The sequence below is a fragment of the Chenopodium quinoa genome, unplaced genomic scaffold, assembly GCF_001683475.1.
Source record: "Chenopodium quinoa cultivar QQ74 unplaced genomic scaffold, ASM168347v1, whole genome shotgun sequence".
Taxonomy (NCBI): domain Eukaryota; kingdom Viridiplantae; phylum Streptophyta; class Magnoliopsida; order Caryophyllales; family Amaranthaceae; genus Chenopodium; species Chenopodium quinoa.
The window spans coordinates 3,221,047-3,235,884 of record NW_018745281.1 but is presented as its reverse complement, the minus strand read 5'-3'; the positions used below and the strand labels follow the sequence as shown (position 1 = coordinate 3,235,884).

At 31.9% G+C, this 14,838-nt stretch overlaps 1 protein-coding gene across 1 annotated transcript; it reads right to left on the bottom strand.

Moving 5' to 3' along the window:
* Positions 1-418: 418 nt before the first annotated feature.
* Positions 419-3,964, bottom strand: LOC110711741 (serine hydroxymethyltransferase 4). The gene is made up of 4 exons (XM_021890159.1): positions 3,074-3,964; positions 1,971-2,361; positions 1,758-1,859; positions 419-960 (listed from the first exon to the last, which is right to left on the bottom strand). The coding sequence occupies exons 1-4, from the start codon at positions 3,944-3,946 to the stop codon at positions 716-718; spliced, it is 1,611 nt and encodes a 536-aa protein (XP_021745851.1). The 5' UTR covers positions 3,947-3,964; the 3' UTR covers positions 419-715.
* Positions 3,965-14,838: the final 10,874 nt, after the last annotated feature.

Below are 14,838 nucleotides of genomic sequence, written 5' to 3'. Positions count from 1 at the left end.
CACCAGCAGCTCACATAGCATCATTAGTTTAAACCATCGACTAATGACAACCTTTTTCCTTCACAGGATGAAGTAATTTAATTGAAACACACATTTCTAGTGTACTCGTTAAAAACTAAACAGCATAAGTCATCGCCTTGAAAATTGGTGAAACATTGTGTGCTGCTGAAACCTAATAGTGAACATGTTATACCAGTATTATAACATTATCGATTAATATTGATTGAATCATCATAATAGCTTGTTTTACAAGAGTCCCATACAAGACATCAATTGACAGATCGATCTGGTACTAGTAGTTATGGAGTATTTGTAGTTGCTTGCTAAAATAAGCAAGCATCAAATTTCATCCAAGAGGATTGGCATTACAGTATTAAGAACGTGGGAGGGCGGCATTCAACCTTGGCCATCAAATTAATTTGATAAAGCATGGGTGTAAATAGGAAAAGAAAAGGCAATTTTACAATGTTTATTTCATATAAATTTCACCTCCAAATGAAAAACTGCTTGATTAATTTCCATAGAGAAAAAAGAAAAGAAAAAATAACTACTGAACTCACTGAAATGTAAAAATTCCAGAACTATTTTCTTTGGATCAAATTTCCTAATATACTGAAAAGCACAATTTGCTTTCTTCCACTGAGACAGCATAACATTGGAGGCTTCGCTCAGGGAGAAAACTGAAGTGATCCCGATTACCATTACATGAAAATACTTAGTCCTTGTACTTCAACTCGGACTTCAAGAAGCCAGGCATGTCATATGAAGATGAAAACTTCTCGACGTCAGCCTTGAGTTGTTCAATCTCCTTGTTGTTCACTAGACCTTTGTTGAAGTCCTTGAGGAGCTTACCATACTCCTTTTGGATGTTCAAAGTGATGGTGACGGCCCTGTGAAGGAACTCACCAATCTGCTCGAAATCTTTCTCCAAGAGTCCTCTTGAAGTCATGGCAGGAGCACCTACCAAACACGCAATTATAGTTATACATCATTCCTAAGCGGGAAAATTAAGGAGCAGTGTGGAATTACAAGCGCACGATTCCTAAATTAAGAGATGCAGCCCATTGTGGTGGATATAAGTCAAAAAGTTGGAGAATTTTTTATACAAACTAAAAATTATTTATTTCATGTCAGTCAAACAAATGCAGCCAGGTTGAAAAATTCCCGATCCCATAATCTTGTACAGTTGTACGTGATAACTAATGAAAGTACAGATGCATTGTAAACCAGGCATTAGGAAAATCTAAGCCGACATACAATCACCTCAGGACAAAAAAGTAATAAATCTTATCGTGGAGGCACTTACTTCATACGGAGTATTAGAAAGCATAGCAAGCTACACATTCTATTGGCCAATTTTCCATGAGTTCAAGTTACATGCATTGCACCAAGAAGTCAAAATAATCCTATTAGTCTAATACTTGGTACAAAGAAGCAACACTCCTTTCATTCCAAGTAATTTAAACACTTGAAACAAATTTTCTCGTTCAATATTATCTGTCACTAGGTCACAAAAGTACCAATACGCTAAACCAATTCACTATTAAGTGTTAGTTTTGAGTTTCAAATTTTCATTGCTATAGGTCGCATAAGTACCAACACGCTATAATATGTTCAATTAATATACCAATGCAGTGATGCACTATTACTTGTGTTGGTTTTAAGTTTCAAACTTTCAATGCAATAACTAAAACTATTTTGTGCATAACTGCAGGGACAATAGTTAATACAAAGTACATAAAATGGAATATCCATACCAATTCGTACACCTCCGGGAGCCAAAGCACTGCTGTCACCAAACACAGCATTCTTGTTAACAGTGATGTTGCAGAGATCGCAGAGCTTCTCCACCTTGTTTCCTGCCAAAATATTCAGAATAACTCAATGCTTTGAATATCTATCTTCCAAAGATGCACATTGTAGTAAAGAATGCAGCAATAGGGATGCCAAATGGTTCGTCTTGAAGTTACCTGTCAATCCAAGTGGGCGAAGATCCCAGAGAACAAGATGGTTCTCAGTTCCCCCGGTAACAATGCTGTATCCCTTGCTCATAAGATAGTTTCCAATTGCAACAGCATTTGCCCTCACTTGCTTGGCATAAGCCTTGAACCCAGGAGACATGGCTTGCTTAAGAGCAACAGCCAAGGCACCAATTTGGTGGTTGTGAGGACCACCTTGCAGAGAAGGGAAAACAGCAAAGTTGATCTTGTCCTCAAAGTCGTAAACAGCATCCTCAGGTTGGCCCTTCTTTGGTGGTTTTGGGCCTTTACGGTAGAAAATCATTCCAGCCCTTGGACCCCTAAGACTCTTGTGAGTAGTGGTGGTGACAATATCACAGTAATCAAAGGGACTTGCAGCTTCCTGCAATCAAAACACGAGCAAAAAATCAGAGATCAGCTATGCAAGGATATTAATTTCATACAACCATATCTCGCCTTAACCAGTTTCTTCAAGGATAGTATTCCAAACCTCTTTAACAATCAAATTTATCAATAATAACATCTTATATAACCCACACTATCCATCTAACTAAACAATAATCGCCTTACAAGTTAAAACAGATAGATAATGAGATGATTAAAAAACAAAATGCTAATTATATACACAGTATTACATTGTAGTAAAGCTAATCGGAGAAGATTTGCACATTGGAGAAGCAAAATCAAAACACATATACTGATATACATCATACATTCCTTCTCATCACCGTCAATTCCTCAAAATTATTATCATGATTGCAAAATTGCATTTAACTTCATTAACATTACCGTCTTTTATTACCGCCTACCAAACGAGCCCGTTCAAAACATAGAAATATCATACTTAATACATAGAAATCATGAAAGCAGAGATACACACAAATTCCAGATCCAATAATGGACCAATTCAACAAAATCAATCTCACTTTCCTATGACTAACCCAAAAAACAATAAAAAAAATCACACAAACCCAGATCTAATAATCAATTATTTTCAACAACCCACATCAAATCAACACAAAATAAACAACAAATGAAGAATAAATAATAATTCAAATGAAGAATAAAAATTAAAAACAAATAAATAAATATACCTCAGCAGCAACAAGGCCACTAATGTGAGCCATATCACAAAGCAAAAGAGCACCACACTTATCAGCAATAGCCCTAAATCTGGCATAATCCCAATCCCTAGGATAAGCACTTCCACCACAAATAATCAATTTAGGCCTAAAGTCCAAAGCTTTCTCTTCAAGCTTATCATAATCAATATACCCAGTTTGAAAATTCACTTTGTAAGGCAAACTCTCAAAGTAAATCGAAGTTGCAGAGATCTTCTTCCCACCAGCAGTGTAATACCCATGAGTTAAATGCCCACCTGAAGGAAGATCAAGCCCCATAATCCTGTCGTGCGGATTCAACACGGCAGTGTAAGCCGCGAAATTCGCCGGACTCCCAGAATACGGCTGAACATTAACACCCCATTTTTCTGGGTTTAGCCTGTAACATTCAAGTGCCCTTGATCGGCAAAGATTCTCGATCACATCGATATGCTCGTTGCCGCCATAGTAGCGGTTTCCGGGCATACCTTCTGAGTATTTGTTGGTTAAAGCAGATCCAAGAGCTTCAATGACGGCAAATGAGGTGAAATTTTCGGATGCGATGAGCTCAATGCCTCGACATTGACGACGCTTTTCTTTCTCAATGAGGTCGAAGATTTCGGGGTCGATTTCTTCGAGGGAAGTGTTTCCCCAGACATTGACGGGATCCATTGAAAGAGGGGAGGAGAGAGAAGATGGGTTTGCAGAAGATTTGAGGATGGAGGAAGAAGATGGAGGGAGGAGAGAAGAGGGAGTGCACACAAGGTGTTTGATGAAATGCGGAGGAGATTTAAAGAGGGAAATGGATGGTTGCGAAATTACTTTTATGTCCTTGTAGTACAGTGATGAGGAGATTTGGTGCATCATTTTATTTTATTTTTATTTTTTATATTTGGATGATGAAATAAAAATAATTTAAATTAATGTTATTTTTTTACTGTGGTTTGGTGGAGAGAGAGAAAGAAGAGGTTGGTTTTGGATCTGAGAAAATGAAAGTGTCGACACAAAAAAACATTTCTTATTTTATTTTAGAATAATATAAAAAAAATCAGTATTAAAATAAATATAATATGGTTAAAAATATCTGATTTGGGCCCTTTGCGGTTTGTGGACTTCACTAACCCACTAGTCCACAACATATAGTGAGAATGTGAGATGTACTCTCTTTTCAATTTCATAGAATAAGGATGGAGTATATTATAGTTAATTAGTTATCCATATAACTACGTGTCAAACTACCTACAAAGTGTGAGTGTGTGACTCGATTCCAGAGGTGTAAGGTTTGAATTCTATCACGTGAAGGTGTCTGAGGGTATAGAATTAATAAAAGTATGATAGTTATGGTTTAGTCTAGTTTAAAATGACTTTTTTATACATGAATTGGTCTTTTGAATTTTACATTCGAAGTGTAGAATTAAATTTGTATTTCTTTAATTTTTTTATATAAGTTATAAGTCTATAACTCATAAATTTTATATGATCGGATAAAGAGAATTTAGATGTTTTTGAATAAGATGAGCAACTTATCAACTCTATATCTATATTATTTTAGTCATATCTTGTTGGGTTTGAGAATAAAACTCATTCCTTTTATAGAATCGAAATGCAGTTTTATAAACTTTTTTCATGTACTTTTAAAACTCAAGTCATTATCAATTAGGTTATTCATCGATCAAATTTGAGTTTAGTCGGATCTTTACTGGTATAGTCGAGCTTTAGATATTAACTTCAAAATTAAGAAAGTTATCACATTACTCCCTCCATGTTTAAATAAATAAAAAGTTTTGACTTTTTACACTATTCATTTAATGCATTGTGACTAATGTTTGTAATTTATACATAAGAATAAATATAGTCTTGTGGGAACTTGTTGAAATCGTCTCAATAAATAGTTTGTTAATGTTCAATTGTTATAATTTTTACTTATTGATATTTTTAGTTAAATTTTATATTGACATTCGTGTACAAGGAAAACGTTTCATTTATTTAAACATGAAAAGAGTATATTTTAGTACGTGCTTAATCAATCGATCTTTAAGTTGGCACACTTTACCAAACTTTTATGAATTTCTTATAGTCGTTAAAGATAAGAAATATCACATCATGTGAATATATATACCTAAATTTTGTTATACGTATAAAATCTTGTTTTTATTGGAATGCCACTAAGCAAAGGTAGGTGTACAAGTACAACAAAGCAAAAATGTACGTGGTAATATGTAGTAGTTGAGAAATAAGGTATACATTACTACCATTAGTAAGGTAAGGAGTTTGATTATGTCATTGTTATTGTGGTTGGTGAATTGTTTGGAAAAGTTATGACTTTATTTAGCAATTTCATACTTTTTATTTCTTTTAATTTTTTTTTATTTAGCAATTTCATACTCAGAGAAAGCTAATTTTGGGAGTTGGTAATGACCATGATTAGATAATTAACTTCAATAACTATTTAATTACCCGAGACCCAACTATTTGACATTCATGAGATATATCTTTGGCCCAATTAAATTACAGGAATTGACAAGATTATAATAATTTAGCATATTTTGTTTTTTATTCCAAAAGAGAAGGTTTCTTGTACCAAAATAACTCTATTTTATTAATATATAAAAAATAATAAAACTAATAATATAATATAGTCTATAATTATAACATATTTATCCAATGATATATTTGGACAAAGATGAAAATTTTGTCCAATATAATTATAAAAATTGAAAACAAATATAAACTACGGAGTATTCAATTCAATTTTGTGCTATAGTTGATCAATATTTTGTTTGAGTTGTGTCATAATAAAAAACAGGAAAAACAAATCTTGTCTCACTTTTCATTTCTCATTTGTGTTCCACTCATTTTGATTAGTTGTCATAATATTTTTTTTGTATCAAATTTTGAAAAGTGAATTATTGTAACTATGACAACCAATCAAATTAAGTGGAACACAAATGGGACATGAAAAAGTGGGACAGAGGATTTAAACTCATAAAAAACACCTTCTTATGTTTAAAAAAAACTTAGATTTTCCAATAATATCAAGCATTTTTACTCGATTAATGACACAATCAATTAAAACTTGATTGTATAGCCAACCGACTTTAAATTTTCCTGTAGTTTCAAACTAATATTTTGTTACGAAAAATTCCAAACTAAACCTATATTAAGATATAAAATTATTTCTATTAATTACGAAGTAATTATCACAACTACAAGTAATATAACCGGATATTTAAGGTTTGGTGGCACGATATGGTGAATGATAGTTATGGTCACTAACTTCTATTTAATTTTATCTTTATGTTTTTTAATCGAGTGCCTCTAATCAAATGTAAATGTTGCCTAAACTTAAAACGATGTCATGACTAATTTGTACTAAAATTGCAGGTTTTTTCTTGTAAGATAAAGTATATTAATTAAAATTAATAAGCATAAAAAGTCCTTACCAAACACCAACAATAAAAGTGGCAACCTAGTAAGTTGTAATAGTAGTAGCTAGTATGATTAACTCTCCTCATTAGTCACGAGCTTTAATTAATTTGGCTGCCTAATTGCTTATTTAAATGAATTAATAAAAATTAGTGGTCAGAGTTGGTGGATTGGACAAAAATAAATATGTATTCTATATACTATACATATGTAAAGTAATACAGTTATTTTGACATGCTTATTGTTTGCTAAGTTCATGGAGTACAAGTACTACAGGTGTTCAACCACCAATCCTTATATTGTAAAGAAAGGGACAATCAACTTTCCAGTCTTTCCTACATTCCAAGTTATTTGTTTAGGCTTAATAAAACACATTCTTCATTCTTAAATTTGATATTATTTAAAGGAAACAAAGGCTTAATTGGACAATATAACTTGTGAATGCGTTGAAATTGAGGGAGAATATATAACTTGGCCAGCTTACATGAACTTCTCATTGGTGAATAGGGCTTTGTTTTTCACCCCTTTGACTTATCCTTGTTTATGATGAGTAATGGTTCACGAAAAATATAATATTTTGGGATCTTATTAAATTCATTTTGAATTGATGAATTATGATAAGCGAAAATCTTATGTTGAACCTTCCCATCAATAAATGATTGAGGTATTTCGAGTGGCCTTAAATTATGTGCATTAGGCCATTAGAGTGCTAAGAAGGTGTATTTTGATTTGTTGATTGATACGTACATTGATGACTCATGTCATGGGCGGTACCTTTTTTATGAAGTTTCTTTTCGGAAATTGGGTCTTTGCGACTTTTGTAGGTTTCATCATAAGGGGAATTCCATGTTGCTTGCCACGTGGCAAGCTCTAGTTAGCCAACTTCGGTTGAGCTAGCTCAACATCAAAGAGGGCCATATGTTAACTTTTAATTGGGCCCTGTGGCTTTGGGTATTTTACCTCAAAACATCTGTATTTTACCAATTTATGTTAAAACCTCAGTTTTACCTTGGATAAAAACCGCCAATTCAAAAGGAGTGGTTGTAACTAAGGAATTTTGGTCTGTTTTTACTCCTTACATTTCTTAATAAGTATCTTAATATGACTTTTTCATTATTCTCATATTTCACTTTGATCTCTAATGATGCTTTATACATAGTACTTAAAATAGTATATAGGGCGGGGCGTTTTAAAGGTGATCAACATCAGGCTGGCCCGGTAGCCCACCCAACCCGGCTCGAAAATAGGGCGGGTTTGGGCAAGCCTAAAACGCGTTTTTAGTTAAAAACCCAGACCTGACCTGCTTTTGCAGGTTTGGGCACGAGATATGATGTTAAGGCTTGGTCTGGCTCAATTTATTTAACCTCTAGGAGGTTTGGTAAGTGGGAATGAAAATTTGGGGATTAGAGGGTTGGGAATGGGATTGAGATTTATGGTTGGGAATTCAATAAAATATTGTTAATCCCTTATTTAGATTGTGAAGGGAATTAATTGGGAATAAATAGCAAATTTGCAATAACACCCTTACTAATGTTATATCCTTATGCTTTTATTAATGGCAAAATGGTTTTTTCCTCTTTATTCCCAATTACCATCTCTTTTACTTGCCCCCAATAAAATCATGGGAATAGAGCAATTTTATACTCATTCTCAATCCAACCTACCATTCCTCTTCCCACAAGACAATATATACTCTCACGGTCCCACCTCTTCAATTCCCATTCACAAGTCCTAATTCCCACGTACTAAAGTACCAAACACCCCTAGTCATGTTGATATTTGTAAGAACCGGTTTAATGTATATTCCCTCCGTTTTTTTTTTTTTGTATAAGTTAGACTTGGGATTTTCCACTATTCATATATCATCATTAACTTAATTTTTTTTTTATCAATATATGATATATAAATACGATAACATAATATGTTGTTGGATTTGTCATAATGTCTATTTTTATAAATTAATTTTTTCATAATTTTTACTAACCTCTAATTAAAGATAATGATATTTTAAGTTGTGTCTTAGCAAATGTGCAAATCCAACTCTAGTTTATATATATATATATATATATATATATATATAAAAGAAGTACTTCTTAATATTGGTTTTTTATAATTTATACGTGGAGGGGATATATAATGGACCAACTCATTACTTTATATAAAAGCCTTCGGTATGCCAACGAACATTGCAAGTTAAAAGCACACTAGCCCAAGCCAATGATCTAAGAAGTAAGAACATCACAAAGTATTATAAATACCCCTTAAGTCAGAAGGTATGGCTCACTCTCTCCTTCTTCTATCTCTTTTACTCTCCTACGCTCTGGTTAACTGATTTAAGCTTCAGAGGCACTATCTCGAGGCCCTTTCCGAGGCTTAGAGTTCGTGTTACAGATTACCCGAATCTAAGATTGGTGGACAATGACCCATACATGATCATCATATCGATTCCACACAGGAACAATACGTAATGATAATCAAAGATATTATCGACCAAAGTTACTATGATAAATATACCAATTAAAATGAGACATTTATTTTATAGCAAAGATAATACAGAGTAATATTAGGAAGATTTTTTTTTATTTTTTATTTTTTTATTTTTTAAAAAATTTAAAAAGGTGACTTCATACCGCAGCGACTAGTGAACGTGAGCCAATCAAGTGTTTAGCGTCACTCCCTGTCTGGTGGCCCTGCACCAATTTCGTTTGATTGTATGAAAATTCATACACTTGTTCACCTGTCCTGTATAAATGGGCCACCGACACCACTTCATTTCACTCTCATTACTAAAACTTTAATTTTTTTTGAAGCTTTTTTTTTTTTTTTTGACAAATTAAGTTTTTCCTATTAAAAGGAGGACTAGCCTATTTTTTGTTTTATTATTTTTTGTTGGTTATATGATGGTGTTTAATGGTGATCACAAATATTTTTTGTTGGTCGGGGTGATTGTTATTTTTGCTACACACCTTTTTTATGCAAAATAACTAACTTAAAAGAAAATTAATAGAAGTAATCAATGTACGAAGAAAATGTTGCTCTAATGGGCTTTTTATTTGATAAATTAGGCTATCTTTAAAATTGTATGCGAACAAACTTATAAAGTTGTGACATTATGTTTTATTGAGAATTGGAAATCCAACAAGAAGATGTGATTCTTATGAAAATTATTGGAGTTGAAGATTTATCAATAGGCAATACCATGTTATTACACACTAATTGAGCCTAATTTGAAAGCTCAAGTCTCTAGGACCAAGGGTGAAATAAACATGATAATAAAATTTATAAGAAAAACTTTAACATTGGGGTTATTGCAAAATGACAATTTTCTTTGCTCAATACTCAATTTATGGTTCATTCTATTTACCTAAATTTATTCAAAATTAACTAATTATACTTGACCAATCATGATTTTATTTTATGTTTACACTTGATTCTTGATTGGATATGAACAATCCTAATTAACCTTGAAACTTATTTTTGTAGGTGAATAAAATGTATCCCTAATCAATATTATTATTTTTCATTAGTTTTAGAGACTTTCTTAATCATATATTCAAATAACAAAATAAAATAATGAGCTTTGGATCACCTTTTTCCTTAAAATTTTAATGTATAGCTGCCTTCATGCCTTGAGATCTTCATGGGTCAATTATGCGGTTATGCCCATATGGCCATTTGCGTATAATATTAAAGAATTGGTTTCACCTACTTCACTGAAACAATTACAACTATAAAGCCACTACATTTGCCAAATCTAAGTTTTTATAAACACTATATTATTAAATTAAGCATAGAGAATAATTGATGTAGATAATTTCTTGAGCACAATATTGAATTATTGTAGATTTGAATTGAAGAAACTACGGTCCTTTAGTCAAATAGATTCAAATCATATTTTATAAACACCTAATTTGTCAATTTAAAGAATTGAGACAATAAAATCATAATTTCAAATAGTGAAAGGAGAAAGTATTGCAATAATAATAAATTAATAATGAGTAATTATCAAAAACAAAAATGAACAAATTAAAAATAAAAAAATAAGACATAGTAAATTGAAATGAAGAGAGTTTATGTAATTCTAAATTATACTTTCACCAAAATATAAAGTAGAAAAGGGAAAAAAGGATCAACATCGTAAGGGTGTCGCCATTTTGCCATTGTTAAAGTCACTCACTACCATAATAAATCATTTAAAAAGGTCACTCATTAGTCATTACCGAATACCAACCATACAGTTGGTGACAAAACAATAAAAAATCTTCATTTGTGGATGTTGTAGAATCGTAGAATTACACTCATATTGTGGAGCCCAAATGACATGAATTATATTTTTATAATTCTTCTACTATTTTAGTTAAAAAAAAAAAAAAATTAAAAATTTGTACATCCTACAAAACTTTTAACATTGAGATCAATAAGTGTTTGAATTAATTGAGTTGTTTCAGCTTTACCAAATTTTGGGTTACAACTTAAAAATTTGGGAACACAATAATGTGTACTAGGAGTTTTCCACCTGATTGGGGTCTGATTCAGTTTTACGGAATAAATTAATTTGGATTAGTCGGTATTTAGTAGACTTTAAATTACCATGTATATTTACATAAAAATCAAATAAATTTTCACTAGGGACATTTTCAGGTAATTAAGGATCTATCCTCCCTTTTGTCGCAGGATCAATTACTAACCCTAGGTAAATTGATTTGTGCAGGATTTTACCTCATCAGAATAATTCTTATTACCTACCAATAAAAATAAGTTAAAATAGTACTTTTTTGTTGGTGGTGAAAAGGGCTTTTTACTTTGGAAGGAAGCATGGGAAGAAAGGGCAATGACCATAATAGAATATTAGAACTAGTCTTATTAAAGCTTTTAACTACAATTGAAGTTCATTATGCTCCCTTTGTCCTTAATAAAAACAACGTCTATATATGATATGGATTGGTTTATAGAGTAGATGATCGTAGAGAGACATTTTACCATTTATAAAATTTCCTTGGTTGTTTGATTATAGTTCGTTTTCTAACGTTTATTATTGGCAGAGGAATGAATTAACATGTATTGTAGCTACGTATGGTAATTGTGGCAATGCCGATTGTCATCTTTAATGCCGATTGTGGTAATTGAGGATTTCCCTAAGTTTTCTTAATTGCAATGTATCCATATAGGACCATTAGTGCAACACAAAATGTTTAATCTAATCACATTAATGCATGAGATATTAAATTTAAGCGAAATAACAATGTTGACAGCAAAAGTAAGTGAAAATTATAGTAAATCAATATTTAGGCCTTGTTCACTTCACCTTAAAAACAATAATATTTAGTAAAATTAATTTCAGTTCAGTAAAAATAAGTTTAGTTCAGTAAAAAGAAGCTCAATTCAGCAAAAATAATTTCATTTCAGTAAAAATAATTTCAATTCAGTAAAATTCAGTGACTATAAAGAAGAAATATAATAGAGAATCTGTAAAAATAATTTCAGTTCAGCAAAAATAATTTCAGTTCAGTAAATATAATTTCAGTTCAACAAAAATAATTTCAAGTAAAAATAATTTCAGTTCGGCAAAAATAAGGTGAAGTGAACAAGACTTTAGGAGGAAGTGCATAGTTATTGAGGATTGAGTATTTATTGGAAAGGGAGAGCGATGTTTGAGTAGTATGGAAAAACCGATGGTGCATGCATAAAGTAAGTAGGGATTGCATTTTGCGATCAAACATAAAAGGACGTTAATGTGAGTTTATTGTTAAGTGTTTTTCTTGAGTAAATTTTAATATATTTTAATCTACATATAGAATCAAATTCAAAGAAATTCTAGGTCTTCCACCCATCTATTGTTGTGAATAGTCTTCAATGGCGAAGTATGAAGAGTGAATTAGCTTAGCTTTGTATATATGATCACTGCAATGTCGCTGCATATTCTCATTATCAGTGCATATATTATTCTTCATAAATTGTAAACTAAATCGTACTCGTGTTAATGCATGGGATATCTAATTTCAAATCAAAAGTATAAGTGCCTAAGTGATAGGAAAGTCATAGCTTATAGGAAGTGTATGGTTATTGAGGATTGGGTTTTTGAAAAGATAAAGAGAGGTATTTTGGTAATATACAAGAATTGCATTTTGCAATCATACAACTTTAACATGAGTTATCAAGTGTTTTTCTTGAGTACATTTTGATAAATTTTGGTAACAAGAGTCAAATTCAATGGCCTGTTCTACCCCTCTATTGTTGAGACTTGAGACTTGAGAGGATTAGAAGTCTTCAATTGTGAAGGTGGGTGAGAAAGTTTGTCCCACATAAGAGAAAGAAGATGCTTTTGATGACTTTATAACTCATTATACATCGTGTAAATGTAGATAATTTGGACCTACGAAAACAATAATCTATTTTGTCATACGAAAAGGCTTGGTGTAGTGAATTAAAATAGTTTAATCCCAACATGCACATAGGCTAATATATTAGCCTAATGACAGAGATTAGCCTCATTTTATCTAGTTTGTATTTTCCTTTATTTTTAGTATTGTAATTTCAAACATTTATACTATAAGCAGTAATCAAAGAAATAAAACCAACTTAAAAAAAAAAAAAAAATTACTTATCGATGAGATAGAAAAACTCTACCTTTCAATTGGTTTTACAATCAATTGGCTGAAAACCCTAATTATTGTTGTAAGATCTAAACAAATTAACCAACATATATAATGTGACATTAGTCATAGTATAAGGAATATTTTTTACATTAGTCATAATCTACAAATCAAAACTAGGAAGAAACAATACATGCCCTGTTAAGTACCAGGCCATAAGTCATTAACTTTGATTACTTATCTTTGTTGATTGAAGTCTTTTGGATGATACCCAATATGGACCGATCCACTTCCATATACATTATTATTTGACCTTCATGACTATTTCAATGTTAAGTTTGTATATTTGGAAACCCTCTTAAATGTTCTCATCATCCTACATGACATTTGTTATAACATGCCGAAAAATGTGGTCAATGTCGAAAACTGTGGTTAATCGATTGACCATTGACCCAACCAAGATTAATCGTCAACAAACATCAACGGTAAGACCATTCTCAGCAGTGAGGAGAAAAAAAACCTCTCAATCTCTCTCTACCCACTTTCTCACTCTTCCCATACAATTCTCTCATTAAATGTTTTTTTCACCACAGCAATGAGGAGAAAAAAAACCTCTCATCACTTTTTTTTTTTTTTTTTTCTGATTCAATGAAATGCTTAAAAAAAACCACCCAACCAATGCATGGTAGTGGGCTCTCAACCAATGCATGGGACGCGTGTCATCGAATGGAGGAAGCTGCATGCATTTTGGCTGAGCTTAATCAGGACATGCGTACAGTAGTGGGCCCTCCTCCTCCCACTATTCATCTTCAAAAACCCTTAGCTCTTGAGGAAAATCAGTTTCCCTCAACGGTGAGTGGTTTTTCACTCACTGATGTAGTGTTCGGGTTTTTTTTTTACACCCTAACTTTTACTCGTGAGGGCTTTTCTCCTCACTGCTGTGAATGCTCTAACTTTGAATCAAAAGTCACCTTTCTCGTTTTGCACAACAAACTCCTGCAACCAATTCTAACCATTACGTCACACACTCACATAAATCAATAAGTTCACTACTCCCTCTAATTCTGAACCCCTGCCTCCTCCGCTCATTGAGTGAAAGAATTAAGGCCGAATCGCCTAGTACAAGTATAGAGCCTTGGGAAGGAAACTCCCCTTTGAAATATCTCTAAATACTTATTATAAAAAAAAATTATAAACATTAACATTTCAATATTAATAATCAAAACAAATCTAACAAACTGCTGAATTACTATGTTTTAAAGTAGGAGTATATATATTTATCAATATAGTATTGTGTTCAAGACAATGAAAAAGTAGCAAATAATGAGAAAGTATTATAAATTTATAACTATGTATCTCAAAGCATAAATCTAAATTTTATAAAATACTAAATTTATAAATACTAATTTTACAAAATACCCAGTATTATTATTATATATAAGTACGTAAAACAGTATACATGATTATTAATTTAGAGTAAATGATAAACGGGTCGAACTACTTGGCTTCTTTATAGAGTCATCAAATTTAAACATGATACTCCACCATTATAGTCCATGACCAACAACAACAAACAACAATTTTAGTAGCCCAATTCAAATCATTTTCAATTTAATTTAATATTATTATAATTTTCCAAATCACCAACCCCTCAAAATCAAAACATTGATAAATTCAAATAAATCGTGACCGTCAAAACCAATCTCTTCAAACCTATTTATATCCCTACCCTCACTCCCT